The following is a 22798-nucleotide window of genomic DNA, read 5'->3' as shown; positions in this document are numbered from 1 at the left end:
CAACCAGAATTGGGGAGAAGGAAGCGAGTGAAGTTAGGCTGTGGTTCGCTGTCCAGCTTTCACTGCAGGATTTATAGCAACATGCTCAAGCCTTTGTAAGTGAAATGTAATTTGAATGATAAATCTGAATTTAAGAAAACTTTTCTTTTGTAAAAGCCATAGTATGTTATAGAGTACACTGGAAAAGTTGAAAAATTAGAAAGTATGACCAAGGAAAACATGAACTCCTATACGTGAAAGACCTGAAATATTTTTTGTATACTTTTTTATTCTTTTCATTTAGTTAACTTACAAGTTTTTTCTAATGAAAAGAGATTCTAATATTGGCATATTTTCTCTATCTACTTAATACATTTTTCATGTTACCCAAATTCTTTAAATCAGTAGATGAATACTATTAAATGAATACAATCTTTAAGTTGTAGAACAATTAGTCACTTGGGGCTTTTTTTAAAAAAATCATGCTGTTGAGAGCAACTTTTATGCAAATATTGTCACTTCTACATTTTTTGAAAGGTTTATTTAAAATATTCTATAGATCAAAGAAAATCTCAAACTTAATTATTAAATTAAGAGACCATTTTATGATCTGAAATTTTAGATTTTTTTGTTATTGTTGAAAGAGTGTCTTTTGCACTCTTCAGGTATCATTTCTTTGTACCACAATTTAAAAGAATAATTTAATCATTTTTCTTTTTACAGGAAAGATTCACTATTTGCTATCACTTAACCTGTCATATATGACTTATTTATGTAGTAGTCTGGAGGAAGTGAGATATATTGGAGTGAACCCTAATTTAGGAGTCAAGAAAACTGAGATGTAATCTAACTCCTGTTATTAACCAGTACGGTGAACATGAGAAAGTCAGGCCACCTTTCTTGTGCCTTCATGTTTAAAATACTGCACATGTCACACACACAACTGCTTGGGATAAGATTGCTGGATAACATATGTTCTGTAAGGTGTTCTGGGGTAGTCAGTCCGTACTCCAGAACATTTGTATGTCTTACTATAGATAACAGCTGTAGTCAGTCCTTACTCACTACAGAATATTCTCACTCTGTCATGTAGATAACAGTTTTTACTATTCTCACTCCGTCGTGCAGATAACGTTTTTCCTTCATCTTAGGAAGTGGAAACAGAGCAATACTTTACTCTCTTTCTGCCAGCATTGAAGGATCGTGGATATGATGGATTTTTTTCTCCAAAGTCACGTGCCAAAATCATGTCTGAGCAGGAAAGAAAGCATGTAGATGGATGTGCAATATTCTTCAAAACAGAAAAGTAAGTCAAGAAATAAAGTAGATCAATGTACACTTAATGACTTTTAACTTTCTTTTTTTGGAATTTTTTTTATTGGTTATTTTATTTATTTACATTTCAAATGTTAGCCCCCTTCCTTGTTTCCCTTCCACAAACTCCCCACCCCTAGCCCCCTGCTTTTATGAGGTTGCTCCCCCACCCACCCAACCTACTCCTTCCTCATGGCCCTAGCATTCTCTGACACTGGGGTATCAAGCTTCCACAGGAGGAAGGGCCTCTCTTCCAATTGAAAAGACAATTCTCTGCTACATATGCGGCTGGAGCCATGGGTCCCTCCATGTGTACTCTTTGTTGGTTTAGTCCCTGGGAGCTCTAGGGGTTGTAAACCTCTTCCTTCAGTTCTTCATTGGGGTCCCTGTGCTCAGTCCCATGTGTTGGCTGCAAGCATCTGTGTGTATTAGGTTCTGGCAGAGCCTCTTAGGGGACAGCTATACCAGGCTCCTATCAGCAAGCACTTCTTGGCATCAGCAATAGTGTCTGGGTTTGGTTTCTGCAGATGGGATGTATCCTTAGGTGGAGCAGTCTCTGGATGGACTTTCCTTCGGTCTCTGTTCCACTGTTTTTCCCTGCATTTTTCTTAAACTGGGTTAATATTTTTGAGATGGGTGGGTGGCCCTATCCCTCTACTGAGGGCTGTGCCTAACCTCTTGATATGGTCTCCATAGGTTCTCTCCTTTGTTGGGCATTTCAGTTAATGTCCTCCCCATTGGGTCCTGGGAGCCTCTTGTTTTCCTGGCATCTAAGGCTTTCATTGAAAATAGTTTTTAGTTTGACTCTAAAAGGGTAAAGCTAGAAATGGGTTTTCTTAGGCAGTATACAAAAAATGAAGATATTTATTGTATCATTCTCTATATTGTTATTGGCAGATTACTCTGAAAATTTGAGATGATTTGAAGATTTTTAATGTATTTCCATAAAGTAAAACATCAGTTATATGTAAAGTATAATTAGTGAGAGCAGTATGTGATATGGATTTCCTTCTGTGATTTCATCTTCAACTAATATTTCATTAATATTAATATTAATGTCTAATATTAAGTATAACTTTATTTACTAAATGCCTATTGAATTATTTTGTGATATGTTTGTGCTAAGCGCGAGTAAGTTCTAGTCTCATTCGAACATTAAATATAGCAGGAAATGATTGGAACGTAGGACAATCAAACATAATGGAACCTGTATAAGAAAGTCTAGTTATAGGATAAGGAGAGGGCAGAAGCAAAGCATAGGGAAGCAGAGAGTGAAAAAATTTACAATGCTTAGTGAAAAACAAAATGCACAGACCTGTGAGAAGCTGAGTTCCATTCTTAATACTTTGGACTTGATATACTAGACAATTATCCACATACAGGATAGCTATATACATGTTTATGCCTGTTTTCTAGTATTTCTCTATTTAAACCCCATTTTAACAAAATCAGCTAGTTTTTTTTTCCTATAGCACATCTTTCCATCATAGCATACTACTTTATGTGAACAATATCAATGGATTTGAAAAATATTTGGCCTACTTCTCACTTGTATGTATCTAATTTTTTGTCTTTTTCATGAATTTGTAATAAATATTTTACTTTAGATAATAGTGTAGAGCTGTATAATATTTAATGGAGAGTATACTCAGTTTCCCCTCTTTTTGCAAGTTTTATTTTATTAGATTAAAAGCCCTTTCAATTAATTATACAGCTTGCCTTGTTTAAATTTTAAAGTTTTAAAGTGACTCTCAGAGGTAGGTAGACAACCATTTTCTTATTTTTTTTTTAATAGATAATTAAGTCAAGATGCAGGCATACAGGTTCCATGAAGAAGGTTCCATGAAGTCTCACTTCATAATTCATACACCAACTTCTATATACAGTATCTTTTAGGCTTTTTGTTATAGCTCTGATACTACTTTTACTTCTTACAAGGTTACCTCATTTGGAAAATTTGGCTTAAATTTGATATTTATTACCAATGTTCATAGAAAAATTTCTTTGAAACACTGTTGAGTTTAAAAAATATATGATAACAATAAGATGTTTAATTAAGATCAAGCTATTGTCCTACTTGCTTCCCTCCCTTCCTCCATCCCCACCTTCTTTTTTTCCCCCACTCTTTTTTTCCTGATGTGTCTCTTTATGTGGCCTTGAGCTCATTGTTCCAGTGCTGGGGTTACAGGTGTGTGCCATAACATCTGGTCTACTTTCTCCTAGTATTTTAGGATAATGTGGATGACTTTTTGTATGATCACTCTCTAAAGAGTTTTGAAAGGAGAAATTTAAATTCCTTGATAATTTACTAGAGGTGATTAGTATTTTGAAGAACAGTTATAACTGCAATATAGGAAACTTTAACCATTGTGTACTTGTAGATTCATTCTTGGATTATTAAAGAACTGTGAACCTTTTTCTTTTTTAAATAAGTACGTAGGAAATAGTTTGTTGCATTCTTTTTCTTTCCCTCCTTAGCTGTTTCTATCCTAAGTAGTATAGTATCGTGGATTCCATAACAGTGAAGAATTTTGAGTGTGATACATTTCATTAAACCATCTGCTAACAATCCAAGGGCTCTACTTTTGAAGATTGTTTCTCCTGCCCTTTAATCCCTTAGTTGACTGTAGTTCTTCACCTGGGGATGAGGCTTCAGGGGCCCCACTTTTACCTTCTTCTTTCTTCATGCAAGAGGTAGTAGTACAAAGACTAGGGAATTTAGTATTTAATTAGCTATATAATCTTGAGTAAGTTGTTTGCACTTTTAGATCAGTTCCTGTACTTGCTTATTCTTTTAAAAAACAACATTTTATGTTGTTTACAAAATTAACAAAGTAAAACTGATAGCTGTAGAAGGGTATTTTCACTTCATATTCATTTTCAAAGTCTCTTAAATCAGAATAGACAGTAATTTTTATCAAAATGCTTATTCATATGGTGAAAGAATGGAGTATTTTTTTCTTTTTGTAAAAGCTAGGACACATATTTATAATGCAATAAAATATTATAGTGATTTCTTTTTAAGATGGGAGGGGGTCACTAAGTGTTGAGCTTAAGGCCTCAAGCACTTCAAGCAGGCACTCTTCCACTGATCCACACTGTAACCCACCAAGTTTTCATGTGGCAGGCTCATCAGGACCTTTTAGACATCATCATAAACATCATTTGTTCTTAGTTAAAGATACTGCAAAATTATATTTTGATCAAATGCCAGAAATGAGTTGCTTTGTCTTTTATGTCAAATATGAGCTAGAGTAGGTAAACATAATGCACATACATTCATTTTTTTTTTTTTTGTATGTGGTGTATATAGAGAACTGCATTAAAGACAGATTTTTGTCTAGACAGGGTAGGAGAGGAAGAGAATATGGAAGAGGAGGGAGCAGAGGAGGAGGGGGTAGGGTAAAGCACAGGTGGGACAGCAGCTTGGTGTCATTAGACACTTTGCTGTTATCACAGCTTTAAAACTTACTGTTTCAAAGACAACTTTTTATGAACACTGCTAATGGTAAGTCCAAGGCATTTTCTCCAAATGAGGTAGGCAACCTTTAGATTTTATCTAGGAAAGGCCTCGTACTTGTTTTGTTGTTGTTGTTGTTGTTGTTGCTGCTGCTTTTGTGTTATTAAATATAGTTTTCTTCTTGAAAACAGTACATTCAGAAGTTGCAGTGCCATTTTAAACTGTTATATTTAAGTATATTGTGATACTCCTTTCTAATTGGCCTCTGGGTTATTGATTTCTTTGATTGCATTTAGTAATCTGTGATCTTAATTCCTTAAAATGAGGGCTTGATTTCTAGCTTGTAGTGATGAGTTACTATCAGTTAAATGTGGGGCTGAAGAGATGGCTCATGCTAAGAGTCTTCAGCTGTTGCTGAGGACCTGGGTTGGTTTCACAGCACCCATGTTAGTTAGGCAGTGCACAACAACCAGTTCTAGAGGATGATATCTTCTAGTCTCTATAGATACTGTGCCCATGTGGCACGCATAAACTCACACAGGTACGCACACACATATACATAAGTTTTTAAAAAACTGTAAAATAGTGTAAAGGTGAAATGTAATAAATCTTTAAATAGTGTAAAGTTGACATGTAAAATGGCTTTATGCTAAAGGTCTTCTACTTTTCAAATAGAATTAATGAAAACTGTTTGCTACCTAAGGTTTATTATGGGACTGAAATGATAAAGGATGTAGAAGTGCCTTCAAGAGTTCTCAGCACTCAGGAGGCAGAGGTTGGCAGATCTCTGTTAGTTTGAGACAACCTGCTCTACATACTACGTTCCAGGCAAGGCATGGCAAGGCTACAAAGAGAGACCCCTCAAAAATCAAATAAATTATAATAAAAGACAGTTAAATGCTATACAGACACAGAATTATATATTCCTATTTTTCTTCCATATTTATTTCTAGTCTATAGTTTGCATTTACAAAGGTTTTTCTTATATACCAATGATTAATAAAATGCAAGATTATCTTTTATATATTTCATTCTGAATATACATTAAGAAAATTTTTGTGGTTTGTTTTCAAGAGAAATGATACAGAAAGGAAGGCTCTGGTGAACTTCTGGAAACTTACTTTTCTCCTTCCCCTGCTGCTCTTCCTCCTCTTTTCACATTTCTTTGTATGCATGTGTTGGTGCTTGATGTGAGCACACGCACCAGTGACCTGGTAAAGTAGGAGTTAGAGGGCAGCTTGTACTTTCTTCTACAGTATGGATTACGGGGTTTGAACTCAAGTTATTCATGGCAAGGATTTTTACTACACAGAGCCATCTCACTGCCTCTTGTCTCCTTGATGGTGTTCTATGTTCTTTTTACTTGTAAATAAATTTGAGGAAGAATACTACTTAAGTCCTATTGTGTTAGTCCTTCACAGTAGCTGCTCAGTGTTGTGTCTCTAGTTTTAAGTGCAATCACATGGCAACATAGCAAATTAATTTTAGACTACACACTGTTAAGAAATCATTGCTTCTTTGAAAGCTTGTTTTGGACATGTTCTCCTACACTGAGATTCTTCATAATCTTTCTCAAATATATTTTTTTTGTGCTGTTGTTATAGTTTTGCTTTTTGAGTAATATCAGTCTTGATTATGGATGTCATTTATATCCACTTGAGCTTTGGCTTAAATTTTTCAAAAAGGTGAACATACAGAAAAAAATACAGAAATAAATATGATAAAATAGCATCAGGAATGATGTTTATAAAGTAGAGTACACTAACCAGAATAGAAATACCAAATGAAATGGACTAAAGGAGTTAAAGGGGTTTAGAGCCACATAGGAAGAACAACAATATCAACCAACCAAACCCCCTAGGACTCCCAGGGACCAAGCCATCAATAAAGGAGTACACATGGCTCTAGCCTCATATATAGCAGAGGATGGCCTTGTCATGCACCAGTGGAAGGAGAGGTACTTCGTCCTATGAAGGCTTGATAGATGCCCCAGTGTAGGAGAATTGAGGGCAGGGAGGTGGGAGTGGGTGGGTGGGTGGAGGAACACCCTCATAGAAGCAGGGGGAGGATGTGATAGGGTGTTTCCAGGAGGGAGGAAAACTGGGAAAGGGGATAATGTAAATAAAGAAAATATCCAATTTAAAAAAAAAGGAAATACCAAATGAGTCTTAAATACTGAAAAAATGGCAAACTTAACATTTTGCATATTACCAAATATTGCTAGCCAAAAGAGATTTTATTTATTTATTTATTTATTTATTTATTTATTTAAAGACTAGGTTTCACTATGTAGCATTGGCTAGCCTGGAACTGGCTGTGTAGACCAGGCTAGCTTTGAACTTAGAGAAATCTACTTGTTTCTGCCTCCCAAGACCTAGATTAAAGACATGTGTCACTACATCTGTCTTTATTTTTATTTATGTATGTGTATGTCATGTATATGTGGGTGTCCACAGAGACCAGAAGAGAGTGTCAGGTACTGTGGAGCTAGAGTTACAGTTAGTTGTGTCATTGCCTGATGTGCATGCTGGGAACCAAACTCTATCCATTTGAAATTGCAGCAAGTGCTCTTTACTTATGACTTAACTGTCCCTGTTTGTTTTATCTCTAATACCATTTCATACTCTGCCATATTCTCATTCTCAGTCTCTCTCCTTCTCTCTCTCTTTCTCTCTCCCTCTCTCCTTCTCCCTCCCTCTCTCTCTCTCTCTCTCTCTCTCTCTCTCTCTCTCTCTCTCTCTCTCTCTCTCTTCTCTCTCTCTCCTTTTTATTAATTTATTTGTTAGAAAGCTATTTGCTATCTTGGGATTTTTCCTTCACTTTTACCTGAAATGCTCTTAACTTTATTCTTCACACTGATAGCTTTTTCAGCTTAAGAACCACCTCTTTACCAGAACAGGTTGAAAACTGCTTTCTTTAAGGACTCTGGGTTTGAAATAGGCCATGTGACAAGACACATTACACTTCACATATTCTGAGCACATCTAACCCATTCAGAATTGGAATAAGAAGTTGATGGGAAGAATATTATTTTATCTAGCATGGTATATCACAGCATTGTGAGCTTTATAGTCATCTTTTGAAGGAATGTATGTGGCTTAATTTTCAACTCTAGAAATGATATAAAGTGGTAGATAGATTGTTATGAAAAGCAAAAAATGTCTTTGAAAGTCTAGTGAAAATTAGTATGTTAACCCATGTCTAAAGATCAAAGGCAGGAAGAGAGAATTAGCTGCAAATATAAGTCCAGGGGCTGTTGCTTATCCCAAAGAACTATTTTGGTTCTCTAAATATTTTGAAATATTAACTTTTTGAACGTTAATAAAATTGGGTAAATGATGTTAAATAGTATTTTACTTTGGTCTCTAACACTCTTAAGACCAAGCAACTTGGAAAGGTTTAATTCATCTTAAACTTAGAAGTAATGCTTTATCATTGAGGGAAGTCAGGTCAGGAAACTGGAGGCAGGAACCTGGCAGAGGCCCTGGCGGAGTGCTGCTTGCTGGTGTTTTCCATCTATGGTTACCAAGTCTTCTTGCTTATACCACTCAGCACCACCTGCCCAGGAGTGAGCTGTGCCTTCTCACATCAGCTTGCCTACAGACAGTCTGATAGAGGCTTTTTTTTTTTATTTGAGGTTTCTTTTCTCAGATAATTCTTGCTTGTGTCAAGCTGACAGAACGATCAGTACAGGTGGCCTGACCAAGTTCAAGTTCACAGTTATTAAATGTGAGCATTAGATGAATTTTTATTATATCCTACAGTTCTACTATAATTTGCCATCACAGAGATCCATTTTTAATATAATTTATTTCTCTGAACACTTATACCTACTTACAGTCTTTCTGTAAAAACTAGTCAAGAATGTGATAATTTTTAGCTGGGAAAAATATTGTATTCCTGTAATTATTTGACTGTTATCTTGATATGATATTTAAAACTTGGCAAGTAGATTTCATTCTTTCTCTTGTAAGCTGCTCACTCATTTCAGATGTCTGTACCTTTAAATGTCAGGAAAATCCAAACAGTAGCTTAAGTAAGTGAGTTTTTTATACAGAAGCAGCAGTCTAGATAGAACTGGCTCAGCCACTTCACCTTTCTTTGGAGACTGGCTTGCACCCTTCTGCTTAGTTCACATTTTGGTATTTATTAGTCCTGTAGGTACTAAATTTCCCTACTAGGTAGCCAGAAGGGGGAAAGACGTAAAAGGGTGAAGGGGATATATATTTTATCTTTGTTAGATGGGCCTTCATAAATTGTTTATAGAAACCATTTTTCTTATTTCTCACTGGCCAGAATTATATAATGTGACCATTTGTAGCTATAGATTATCAATAGTGTTTATACTTGTGCCCCCTCTACTTTTAATGTCTTAGCATGATAGTATAAGCATATTGTTATATTTATAACAGTATAAGTTATCTGAATGTATGTGCCTTTTAGATTTACATTGGTGCAGAAGCATACAGTGGAATTCAACCAGGTAGCAATGGCAAATTCAGATGGATCCGAAGCAATGCTGAACAGAGTAATGACGAAAGATAACATTGGCGTTGCTGTGGTGTTAGAGGTCCACAAGGAGCTCTTTGGAACAGGTGAGTGCCATCTAAATAGATTTCCTAAGAGAAGAGAATCTTACTATTATTACAAGATTATTTTCTTGTCTTGAGAACTATTAAAGAAGATGGAAAAAGAAAATAGCATTAATTATATAAAGCATTGCATATTTCTTGTGAATTCTTGATTTATTATAGTTTTTGTCAGCATTTTTACTTAACAGATAATCTCTGCCTTTTTAACACACCATTCATTGAAAAAGTTCTTTGAAATAGCATATGGTTTGGTTAGGCTCCACTAGAAATTATACTTAGTCCTCTCTTGTATAGTTTTAGCTTCATGACTATGTACCCTTTGTTTTTTAAGGTTAAATAGTTGGCATGTTTTCTTTAATTTCTTTGTTACATCTCAAGTCTTTGTCAGGGTGAGAATAATATCTTTTATCTATGTGATACTTTTCAGGGTTTTTAGAGTATTTATAGCTTCCCAGAGAGTCAAATTCATTGTGTACTTGGCATTATCAAGGTCTTTTGTTGGCCTCTCTCCTGCCTGCCTTGAAACACTATTGTGTTTTAATGTCTCAAGCAGAACAAGGTGATCTGGCCACATCAGTGCAGGTCTCTTCCTGTGCTACTTTGTCTTTGGTACTAGTTTAAATTATTCAGATGACACATAGTGTCAGATTTCTTTTTTCTTAAAGTTTATCATTAGATAGTTCATCATTAATGTGAGATTTTGTGTTTACTTCTTTTTTAGCCTTTTCAATTTTTTTTTGTCTTTACCCATTACATTGTTCTTCTGGTGGGTTTTGTTCTGTTTATTACAATGACCTTTTTTGGAGTTTCACCCCTTTTTAATTTGTAGAAGAATAATTCTAAATTATGTAATATATACTTCTACTTCCTAAAACATATCCCTTTCCTTATAAAAGGGAAATTTAGTGGGTAAGAGCAAATGGTTTTTTGGGACACATTTTTAATATTTAACATAGTGAACTTGCATTTATAGACAGTAGTGACACTAAAACTTCTAGGAAACGGAGACAGTGTACAAAAAGTTGTAAAGTATTCCTTCAGTTTCATATAGCACATTACTTTGGTAATTTATTTTCTCAACATTGAAAAAAGTTACAATTTGGTAAGATAAGAAGGAAACATAATTTTACTTAAATATTAGAAATTGGGCCTTTTTCTTTAGAGCTTGTATGTATTTCAATGGAAAAATCTGAGCTATTTTTATGCACATTTCAAGTGTTCACTTGATACTTCAACAGTCCAAAAGTACATAAACTTTAAAAAATGAGAAATTCGGGCTAGTGAGATGGCTCAGCAGGTAAGAGCACTGACTGTTCTTCCAAAGGTCCTGAGTTCAAATCCCAGCAACCACATGGTGGCTCACAACCACCCGTAATGAAATCTGATGCCTTCTTCTGGTGCTTCTGAAGACAGCTACAATGTACCTATTTGTAATAATAAATAAATCTTTAAAAAAAAAACCAAAGAAATTCTTGATCACATTCTAGAAATGCTAAGTTGGCATTTAACTTTCTGCCTTGAACTTAATTTCTTGCTACTGCACAATACTTACCCATCTTGCATTTCACAAGCTTAATAGTAAAAGTCTGTAGCAAAAATCAGTAACAGTGTATGAATCTACAGAAACTGAACTAAGGAAATAAATTTGCTACCCAAATAAAGTTAATTTTGCAAAGAAAATTATGAGACTAGGTAGGTTTTTTTGTTTTTTGTTTTGTTTTTTCCAGGACATCTTTCTGCCAGTGCCTATTAAGTTTACTTCTCATACTTTATATTGGATTAATTACCATGTCCACCATTTAGAAAATATTATGTTAATGTTTATTTTAACAGATTTTTTTTTTTGTGGAAAAAGAATTTAAAATTGTCCAGTTGGTTATCTTTTTTTCAAATTAGCTCAAGTATCAAAAACACTAAGTGGCAAACTACCTTGAGTCCACACAAAGTAATTAATAATAAAATGAGCTCTAAAATGAAAGTATCCAGAGTTTCTAACCACACAATTTTCTAATTTTTGTTTTAAGATTACTGCCTTCACACATGCAGACCCGTTAGCCATGGCAGTCTGAAAGTGTGGATCCCTTGGAAGTAGAGTTACCAGGTAGTGGTGAGCAGTCTGATATGAGTGCTGGAAACCAAACTCTTGTCCTCTTCACGAGCAGCAAATGCTCTTAACCGCTGAGCCATTATGAAGTCCCACAATTTTCATTTTAAAATTAATTTTATTTGAGAATTTACTTGGGTAGCAAATTTGATTCCTTATTTCATTTTCTGTTACTGATTTTTTTGCTATTGACCTTTACTATTAAGCTTGTGAAATGCAAGATGAATAATTATTCATTGTGTAGTGGCAAGAAATTAAGCATTAATTAATTCACCTGGAAATATCTCTCACTGAATATTATGCTATTTAAATAAGAGTCACTTAAAAGTGCTTGTTTCATGTTGGAGAGATGCCTCAGCAAAGAGCATGCATTGTTTTCCCAGAATTTGCAATGCTGGAATTTGGTTCTTAGCACCTACTTTGGGGTGGCTCCCAACCACCTTTAATTTAACTTCAATTTCTTGAGATCAAATGCCTTCTACTTGACCTCTGCAGGCACTACACTTATGCACAAACCCCATACACATGCACACATCACTTAAAAAAAAAAAAAAACCTAAAACAAACCCCAAAAACGTGCTTGATTAAACTAACAACACAGCAGATGAAAAGTACTATTATCCAAATATTGATTATCTCATGTAATAATTTCTACCTTAAGCATGTATAGCAGGAATCAGCAGCACTGTCTGTAATGGTCTAGATACTAAATATTTTTGGCTCTGTTGGACACATAGAGTTTCATTGAAAATGTAAAACTGAACTTAGCTCACCAAGGCTATAAATAGAAATATATGGTAGACCAAGTTTATTCCATAGGCTACCATTTGTTAACATGATTGAAATGAATAACTAACTAATGTATCATGGTTTCCAGAATTACCCTTTAGCTTCTCAGATAAGTTTGAGATGAAAACCAGTATAAATATATAGAAAGGAATAATGAAGTAACTATGGATCTTTTCCAAAAAAATTTTAAAGTACTTTTTAAAAAAGAAACATGAATATAACATTCTACATCTTTTTTATGCTGTTTAAATTTAGGTATGAAGCCTATTCATGCTGCAGACAAACAGCTGCTTATAGTGGCAAATGCCCACATGCATTGGGACCCAGAGTATTCTGATGTGAAACTTATTCAGACCATGATGTTTGTCTCAGAGGTTAAAAACATTCTGGAGAAAGCCTCAAGTAGGCCTGGCAGCCCAACTGCAGATCCCAATTCCATCCCGCTGGTGCTATGTGCAGATCTTAATTCATTGCCAGATTCAGGTATTTACCACATCTTTTTTCCTTGCTTTCAGTTTCACATTTAGTCTTGATTGGAAGGCCACCCAGCTCCTAACAAGGCTCTTCTAAATTAAGGAACATACCAGTTGGAATTTGAGAGATGAGACAGTGACTAGTTGAAAAAAATTAATAAGGAAACTGCTTCCAAAGGAAGGTTCAGGCTTAAGAGAAACAACAAAGAATACTTTTGTACTTTAACCACTCCTACTCTTGCTCTTAACTGGAAAAAGACCTCAGACCTTGGAAGTGTAGTTATAGGTGAGGGTCAATAATTGACTTAATGGCTTGGAATTGAATGGTACAATCAGTGCCTGCTAAGTTGTAAGAATGGAACTGGGGGAAGAGAATGCCCTCTCTCACTCTACTGTCATCTTTCCATCTTCTGCTAGGGCTGCCCATTAATCAAGTCCAGCTAGCAGCTATAGAGGTAGAGAAATGTTTGCATCAATGTGAGATCAACCTCCCGGGGCACAGAGTTAAGCAAAGATGGACACTCTTTAGAGAATATTCATCACAGATAGCTGTCTCACTTAATAATATTGCAGGTTCTCTGTGATCGTTCTGTAGTTACTACTAGGTATAAAAGAATGATCAGAATTCCAGCAAGGTGGTACATCACACCACTGGACTACTTTATGCCTGGATATCATCTTTGTAAAATTTAGTTCTCCATTTTAGATTCTGAATTTCAAATGCAAAACAAAAGAGTGTAAGTCTGTACTATTAGCAAAACATATTCCAAATATTGCATATTATTATTAAGCTGTTTAATCCTTACCTTACTAGGGATCAAATCCAAGTTTATTTCATGTTAGGCAAGCATTCCTAGCCATCAGTAGTACAAGTATAGAATAATTTAAATACCCATATTTGGAAATTGTAAATAGTCACCAAATTTAGTAAAAATACTTTGTTCATAGTAAGTAAATGATGAGATTTTTGCCAATATTTAGTTTGACCCACAGGCCAGTTTGCCCCTCCCAGCCTCCTGAAACTGCCTGCAGTTCATTGAACTGGGTTCTCTCAGGGGAAGGAACAAGGGCCTGAAAGAGAATTCGAAATGCCAGAGAAATCACGAAGCCAAGATGCGTTCCAATCAAGGCTTCAACTTTACTTAGAAAATCCAGGATTTTTATAGGTACACGAAAAACCGAAACCGAATCTCTAGGTTACATGATATTTACATAACGTAAACACTGCAGAAAAGGTCAGGTGCCAAAGTCCCCAGCAGCTCGGAAGGTCCTCAGGCAGTAGGTGCTGTATCTCCATGTAAACTTCCAAGGCAGCTTCTTCAAAGACAAACTGACAGTCTGCAGAGAGCTTTTGTCTTAGCTCCCCAGGCAGTAGCCTCCAAGCAGAGACTGCCAGAGGTCCAATGGCTAAGCTGAGGGGGGAGGTAACAGCCTCCCATGTGTATGTGCACATATACATTGTGGTATGTGCATGCGTGTCTCACCCACTCAACAGAAGTCAGCCTTGTGTGTTCCTTGGGTGCCATTCATTGTTTGTCAGACTGGGTCCCTGCCAGCCTAGGGATCACTAAGTAGGCTAGGCCTACCTAGTTGGCCAACGAGCCCAGGGATTGTCTGCCTGTACACTCCCAGTGCTGGTATTCCAAGAGCTCTCCACCATAATCAGCTTTTTCCATTGGTTTCAAAGCTTGGACTCATGCTCATGCTTGCATGGCAATCACTTTACTGAAGGAGTTGTCTTTCAATCCTACATCTCTCTTTTTAAAAGTACAAATTTTTCTTGTATTATTTCACATGATTTCCTGAAACCATTTATGATAGCTATTAATATCACTGTTACCATTGCATAGCTCAGTGGCTAAAATCAGAATGTCAGGACTGGACCCTGATTCTATTTCTTAGCAGCTGTATATGTTATTCGTTATGGATGAGGGGATAAGTGTATTATTGGCCTCATTAAATTTTTGTATGTCTAGCATATCATAAATGTTAGATCAGTTGTGGTTGCTTTTGAGTTATTTATGACATTGATATTCATTCTACTTCATACTCATTTGTCATCTTTAATCATTAATAGATGAATTTAACATTATTGCTAAGTAATTATAAAAGTGGTGAGAGACTTGTTTGCTAATTTGGTGGAAACTTTTGAAGCTGATACCCCTTATAACTTTTTATACACATCTAATATTTTTGGACTCTGGCATATAATGTTACTTAGACACAAAATGTTTTTCATAGGTTTCAGACTGAGAGTTATGTTAACTCAGAATAAATGAGGGGATGGAGAGATGGCTCAGTGGTTAAGAGCACTGGCTGTTTTTCTAGAGGGATGTGATTTGATTCCTAGCACCCACATGGTGCTCACAACCAACAGTAACCAGTAATTCTAATTCCAGGGAACCTGATATCCTTTTCTGGCCTATGGAGACAGACTTGGAACTAAAACACTCGTAAACATAAAATAGTAAAATAATAATTTAAAAATAAATAATAATTTTCTAAGCTAACCTCAACAATGCAATAACCTTGGTCATTGTGTTATTGAGGATAAAAAAACCTGTTTTTATTGCAAATAATTTTTTATTATAAGTGCTCTTTGTATATTTTCCTATGTTGTTGGTTGACTGACTGTTTTGAATACTGCTAAAGACATAGTAGTTTAGAGTAATATTACCAAAGTACTTAAGGTCAAGATCTTTTTAATGAATGCTCTCTAGATTCTAGAAGTCATCTGAACCTAAAGAACTACTAAGGTTGACAATATTCTAAGTGATCCTGATACTTCCTTCTGAAGTAGGCAAATGCCTTTTAGTGAGGTTAAGTTATATGAAATTGCTAGTGTTTAAGAATTTAGACACCAGCAACAAGAACACTTTTTTTGAGACGGGATCTCATTACACAGCCCTGGCTTGCTTGGAGCTTCCAGTGTAGACCAATCTGTCCTGGACCTCAGAGAAAACAGCCTGCCTTTCTGCTTCTTGGGTACTAGGATTAAAGACATGTACCACCAAGCCCAGCTAAGAGTTTTATAAGATTTAAGCAAACTCTAACCTTGGTATGTTTATACAATAAGATTTAGTCATACAGCTTTGCTCTAAGCATTAAAGGTAGTGTTCTTTCTTTACTCTGCTAGGTGTTGTGGAATATTTAAGCAATGGAGGAGTAGCTGACAACCATAAAGACTTCAAGGAACTAAGGTACAATGAGTGTCTTATGAACTTCAGCTGTAGTGGAAAGAATGGAAGCTCAGAAGGGAGAATCACACATGGCTTCCAACTTAAGAGCGCCTATGAAAATAACTTGATGCCTTATACCAATTACACCTTTGATTTCAAAGTAAGTAGAAGTCTATGGACTAGCAACTGAACTATTTTAAATAAAAGCATGTAAATAAAAAAAGTAAATCTGTATGATTAAGAGTTTTCAGGGCTGCCGGTTGTGATGGCACATGCCTGTAGGATTTGCTAAAGAGTTTGCAGGACTCTGGCCTCTGCCACCACAAGGCACACAAATGTTTGATAGACATACATGTAGGTAAAATACTCAGACATAAAATAAAAGAAGAATTAGCATTGATTCAAAAACAAGCAAGCAAACAAACAAAAACCAGTTTCAAAATGTCCGGCTTAAATATTCAACTAAATAAGAAATTTTGTTGGATTTTATGATCATAATTGATGTCATTTAAATTATTTTTAAACATTTATTTGTTAACATTTCAGATAATAGTGATAATAGCTCATATTTCTAAAATTTTTTTTAATATGTATCAGGCACTGTTGAAATTCAATCAACCTTCATCTGTTTATTACCACTCGTGCTTAGCAAGAATTTAAGCACCTGATATAGCTTAAATTTCCCTGGAATGAACTTACACAATATTCTGTCAAAATTTTTCTTTGAATATCTTATTTATCTTATAATTTCCCAAGTTTCTTGTAGGGGTAGAGTTATAGGTTATACTTAATGTCAGTATTATCTACGTAGTTGTATTAGTATATTCCCAGGTCATCCATGGAACACTTCAATTTTTAAAAGAAAAGGAAGTCTTGAAAACTGGAGCCTGTTGTTCATGTTCAGGACAAAATACTCCTTGATAAACTGATGGCAGTGGCTCATTGTGGTTACTCCCCTTTTGTTCATTTCCTGATCATTTTGTCTACTTTTAGCTCTTCTCTTTACCTCTATTTGACTTCTGTCATTTTCAGAATGAGTTGTACATCTATCCTAAAAATACATATATAGATAGAGAAAGTTGTTTAGTATACAAAGCTTAGAGAATTTATAGTATAATACAAAAGGGAAATATTAAGTAGGCTCATTCACATCTTCAATAACCTTTTTCCTTTTTTTTTTCTTTTTTGTTCTATTTTTTTGAGACTAGGTTTCTCTGTATAGCTCTGGCTGACCTGGAACTGACTATGTAGATATTTTTTGAGACTAGGTATCTCTGTGTGGCTCTGGCTGACCTGGAACTGACTATGTAGACCAGGCTGGCTTTAAAATCATAGAAATATACTGCCTTTGCCACCTATGTGCTGAGATTAAAGATTAAAGGTTGGTACCTTTAATCTCAGCCTCCCTTTTTTCATTTGATGTTTATTTACTCCTTTTGAAACCAAAAAAAGAGAAAGATCTGTATGTTGATATTAGTCAGGTTTCATAGAAATGAGACAAAAACTGCTTAGAAGTTAATATAGTTTTATTAGTACACAAATCTATCCATTGATAGCTTTCATTGTTTTGATCACTCATACATGGTAAAGTGCTGTTAAATACTTAAGAACTAGTGTTGTGGTGTAAATAAGCCTTGATTTGTAGTGTTTTCTGTGGATTATGTGGTTTTCCAGTCTAATGTGATCCTTTGGTTCATTGTTGCAGAAGATACTGTTAAAGTTAGAAATCACTAGCTCTAGTGTAGTACTATTTTTGTAGAAGTTGAAAGAAATACTTCTGAACTTAGTGATATAGTTTAAATCCTGTGTTTATAATTATAATATATAATATGATTGCAAACATACCCCAGAAGAACTAATAAAAGCTCCCCAAAATAAGTGCTCAGTAATTAGCAGTTATTGTTGTCTTAATATGTGAGTAGGTTAAGAGAAAATACTACTTTTTTCATACTTTTTAGAATCTTTCTTATTAACTTGTCCATAAACTATAAAATAAAAAAACAAAATTTGGCATATTAGTTTAAGCCATATTTACCTTGATCTTCTGAACTGGTCTACCTTCATCTTCTGAACTGATCTAAAACCACTTTAAGATGTTTCTTTCACATATCCTCAATGCATCAGGTGTTATAGCACATACCTGTAATCCCAACATGTGATAGGGTAAAGCTCTTGAAGTCAAGCCTAACTGGGTTACATAACAAGGCCTTGTTACATTAAATGAATAAATGAATGAATTTCACATGTAGAAATACTTCTTTCTACTTGAGTGTGGGCTCTTTGCCATAGGTAAAGACTAGGTTAAGTGAAATCTATGCAGCTTAGGACAGTGAAGGCACATTAGTTTTGCTATTTACTAATCACATGATTAATAATTTACTAATCACATGATAATTAAATCATCTAGCTCTGGGAAGTAGAACAAATGTTATATATACAAGCATGTGTCTGTATGTGCATGTCTCTTCCTGCTAATTGATACTTTGCTTCAGTCCAGAACTTGTAGAAATGAGTATTTTAAAGTAAGTAAATTTAGACAGTTAACTGTATAGTATGTTAGATTTTACTAAACCAAGAAAGTCTGTTCTAGAGGTGCCTAGACATAAATTTGTGTGTTTAGATTTTTGCTTTATAATTTATGTACGAAGACTTTATGATGCAGTAAGATGCTGTGTTTCCCTATTGAGCTATGTTTATTCATATAATAACCCATCAAAGATTAGAGCCTTGTTGACTCTACAGTCAGGAAAACAGGTACCAGAAATACAGGTTTCTTAGTTTTTCCAAAGAAAGAATTGTTCTTTTCATGAAGTTTTTCTCTTTTTAAACATATTTTTCTTTCCCCTTTGTGTTTTCCCTAATCTCTTTCCAGGGTGTGATTGACTACATTTTCTATTCCAAGACTCATATGAACGTGCTTGGTGTCCTGGGGCCTTTAGATCCTCAATGGCTGGTTGAGAACAACATCACTGGGTGTCCACACCCTCACATCCCTTCAGACCACTTCTCACTGTTAACACAACTTGAACTCCACCCTCCACTCCCGCCTCTTGTCAATGGTGTTCACTTACCTAATCGGAGGTAGTGGAGTCCAGCCCCGCAGAGACGGGGTTCTGTCACTATGGACCTGTACAGTTGTAAATCAAAGTATGTAGGAGTGAAGTATGGCCATCTTTAACGCTGCTTCTTCAGGTTCCTTTCACTATGTGTTTGCTATAAGACTTTGTATATTTTTGTGCTGCATACTGATATCATTTGGCACTAGGGCTGGAACCAAAGTATAACTGTCTTTATCTATCTATCCGAAAGCTTAATACACTTTAAAATTGGATTTATTTTCCTATTATATTAGGAACCAACATTCACAATTGATAAATCACTAATTTGAGACCCAACACCATTGTTGTTCTCTAAAAACAAATACATTCTTTTGAATGTTTTCAAATAAGTCAATCATTTTTGTAAAAGGTGATTTTTACAAACTCCAAATACAAGATTTTAAATTGAATGATGGTATACCTTATAGGAAAAACTTTGAGTTTCTGTTTTCTTTCATAACAAGCTGATTTTTGGCTCTCAAGTCATTTGCACATTAACAAAGCACTTAAATTTGCTTGATTTGTACATTAAATATGATATAGCCACTAGCTATATTAAGACAATTTGAGAAATGAAAGATAATTGCATAACATGCTTTAAAATCAAGCATAGTATGAGACAGTTTGTTGGCCAGACGCTGCTTGTTTTGTTTGAGGAATCTTCTCTTCCCTTCTTCTCTTCTCTTCTCTTCTCTTCTCTTCTCTTCTCTTCTCTTCTCTTCTCTTCTCTTCTCTTCTCTTCTCTTCTCTTCTCTTCTCTTCTTTCCTATCCTCTCCTCTCCAATCTTCTCTCTCCTCTTCTCCTCTCCTCTCCTCTCCTCTCCTCTCCTCTCCTCTCCTTTTCTCTTTTCTTCTGCCTATTAGTCCTAATCTTTTAAAAAGTATTAACTATAAGCCCATCTCTCAAGTTCATTTATAAGGAAATAGCAGATAATACTGCCATACATCTTGAAAGTAAAATTTGGTATTTTTAGGAAACCCACAAAATTAGTGTCTGGTAGTTTTCATTTTTGTGCTCACCCTCTTTTTCTGTCTGGTTGTATTGGAAAAATACGATCTACATCTTTACCACGACAGTTTAACATTTAAGGAAAATTGCTGAATGAAAAGCCCCTGATCAGCGGTTCAGAAAGGCAAAGCCAGATGTTATTATACATGTTTTCCAAAGTAAGTAAAATGGCTGTTTGTTTGTTGTTTTGGTTTTTTTGTTTTGTTTCAAGGTAACAAAGTAGAGATGATTTTGAGGAAAGGACAGATTTGGAGACGTAATTGAAAACTTCATTTTTTTCTGACTCTAGCTGCCAAATGGCCATCATATGCTTTTAATCTTCGTTGCCATACTGTCTAGATTTGAATTAAGCTACTGTTTTATTCCCAAAGTTTGATGCCTCTAGATGTATTGGAAACCCCCCACCATTTGTTGTTGGCCAGGAGGTGCCACTTGAAAATCTTACTTAAGAGGCAGAGAGCATAAATACCATTTTGTGGGGAGAAAATTAGTTGGCAAAATTAGAAAATGTTAAAATTATGGCACAGTAACATTGGAAAAGGTTGTGTCTGTGTTTTTAAGTTTTTCTTTATTCTGCTTTTTTGCTGCTATAAGAGTTTTCTGAAATTTATATTTTAAACTTTTCATGCACTTTACTGTTTCTAGTATCAAAATGTGATATTTTTAATAAATAAGAAATTTTCCATTATGTGATGAAATTTTAAAAGAAAATAGCCTATATTTGTGTCTCACTAATATATAAAGTACAAGTCAAATTTAAATTATTTAATTAGTTTTAAATATATACAAATTGTCTCCTCTTCCAAACCTGACCTCTTAGGCTGTTTTACTAGTCTTAAATGATACATTTTCTGTGGTCATTTTATACTAATTTCTTCCATAGTTTACTGATCAGGCTATATAAAAGAATATTTCCCTGAAGGGTAATTTTAGTGGGATGTGGGTGGTGGGGTGATGTAATATCACACAGGATTGCATCCAGAAGAGCTCTGTAAAGCCTAAACTCCCTTTTAAAAGTGCCTAGTGACAGAGGCATTGTCATCTATTGTAATTGGAATGTCATTGTAGTTCAGCAAAATTTGATGTAAATAAAATATTCTTCTAAAAATGTTAAAGTACCTGAATAAACAAACAAACAAAAGAAACCCTTGATGACAGATTTCCCTCAGTGTTCAGGTATCCCTTCTTATATACCTCAAGCATCCAGCATCTAGCCATGAAGACTGATGACCTGAAGCAGAGTACTGGAAAGTAGAATAGCATGAAAAACTTAAGTCTGTGGACATTACCTTTTTCTGTAATCAGCTACTGTATGTTTACTTTTAGATCTTTTGTTTTGGTGGGTTTTCTGCTCTGGAGGTATATGCACTAACAGAACGTTCTTCTTTTTTCATAGACGCATGTTAATTAGCAATGTGAGCAATATTTCCTACCATACTTCACTCCCAATATTTTTGAGATGTTTGTATAAAATGAAATTTAAAGTTCACTTATGATTGTATATGAACCACAGAGGAGCCCATTTATTAATACAAATCTTTTTTAATAGTTAAATGTAGAGGGGAAAATAAAAAAATTGGGAAACATTGTAAACAGCTTAAGTTTATTTTGTGTATGATCGAGGCACTCTGTTGCAAGAAGGTGTGTAATTGGGTCTCTCTGCTTCCAAATGCACTCTTTCAAACCATTCATTATCCTGTGTATTTTAATGTGGTTTTCGTAAATGTTGGTAGTAGCTCTGTTGAAGTAGGTGATTGTGTTTTGTTTTGGGTGGCACACACCTAGGGCATGGTATCCCAAATTTCATGTGCACGGTTTCCCTTTGGCCTCTTGCCCAAATTTCACACACTGTTTCCCCTTGTTCCCTTTGTAAAAGGAGTGGTATTTTGTTTTGAGCTGCCAGTTCAGATGATCAGAAATGCTGCTATCCTCAGCATTGTCTTGTTAAATGCATGCCATTTGGAACTTTGGCAGTGAGAAGCCCAAAGGACAAGGTGAATGACATGATATATATTCAATAAAAGTGAAATATATATGCTCATATACTTTCTAGTTCTCAGAATAAGTTAATAAGCTTTATGCCTTTGGGCTGCTGCATATTTTATCTGATAAGAGAAAATTTGGGCATTTTTAGATTGTGCTATGTATTTTTTTTAAAATGTTAAATATGATTTCTGGTAATTGTCTTAAGAACTGGAGTGTTACGTTTATTAAAATGGTGTTGTTTGAAGAAGGGGAAACCGCACTGTTTACCATTATAAAAGTAATACAAGTGCATGTCAAGTCACCCACTGTCAAGCATCAGTATCCTCATAGCTTTACACACTTTGATGGGGAATATTGCAGCATCCTCAGGACTGACATCTGGAAAAGGCTCAAATCACTTACTGCTCCTTGCTTGTTGACTTTGTTTTACAATATTGTGCCTGGTGTCAACTTTTAAGCAACAGCACTGCCTAAAAGCAAGCAGAGAACAGAATCCCAGCACCATTCTATAGGCAACTTTTTAGAATTCAGATACAGTAAATCTGTTCAAGATTTATGATGTTTTATGTAAAAAAAAATTTTGTACAACATAGCTGAATATTTTTGTTTGATTTATTTGATGTAAGGCGTGTGAACATTCATTTGAATATCACATGTTAAAGTCAGGTATGGCACAATGGGTTCTGAGACCAGCTTCCCCACCCCCTCCCATTTGCCTTGTTCTAATCTTTCTTTTCAAATTACGTTTCTGGTATTCATAGGCAGATATTTAATTTTACTAATAAGCATCCTGTGTGAATGTACTTTAAAAGCCA

At 35.1% G+C, this 22798-nt stretch overlaps 1 protein-coding gene across 5 annotated transcripts in view; it reads left to right on the top strand.

Annotated features, from left to right (window-relative positions):
- Nucleotides 1-19547, top strand: part of Cnot6l (CCR4-NOT transcription complex subunit 6 like) — a 78991-nt gene extending 59444 nt beyond the window's left edge. For all 5 annotated transcript variants that reach the window (XM_031391129.1, XM_031391126.1, XM_031391127.1 and 2 more), the window contains exons 8-12: nucleotides 1131-1285; nucleotides 9197-9348; nucleotides 12494-12721; nucleotides 15848-16050; nucleotides 18763-19547. In XM_031391129.1, the coding sequence (XP_031246989.1) occupies nucleotides 1131-1285; nucleotides 9197-9348; nucleotides 12494-12721; nucleotides 15848-16050; nucleotides 18763-18975 (951 nt within the window). In that variant the 3' untranslated portion in view covers nucleotides 18976-19547. The remainder of the gene's footprint in view (nucleotides 1-1130; nucleotides 1286-9196; nucleotides 9349-12493; nucleotides 12722-15847; nucleotides 16051-18762) is intronic.
- Nucleotides 19548-22798: the final 3251 nt, after the last annotated feature.

The sequence above is a fragment of the Mastomys coucha genome, unplaced genomic scaffold (assembly GCF_008632895.1).
Source record: "Mastomys coucha isolate ucsf_1 unplaced genomic scaffold, UCSF_Mcou_1 pScaffold22, whole genome shotgun sequence".
NCBI lineage: Eukaryota > Metazoa > Chordata > Mammalia > Rodentia > Muridae > Mastomys > Mastomys coucha.
The sequence above is the reverse complement of the archived record's forward strand: the minus strand, read 5'-3'. Positions and strand labels throughout refer to the sequence as shown.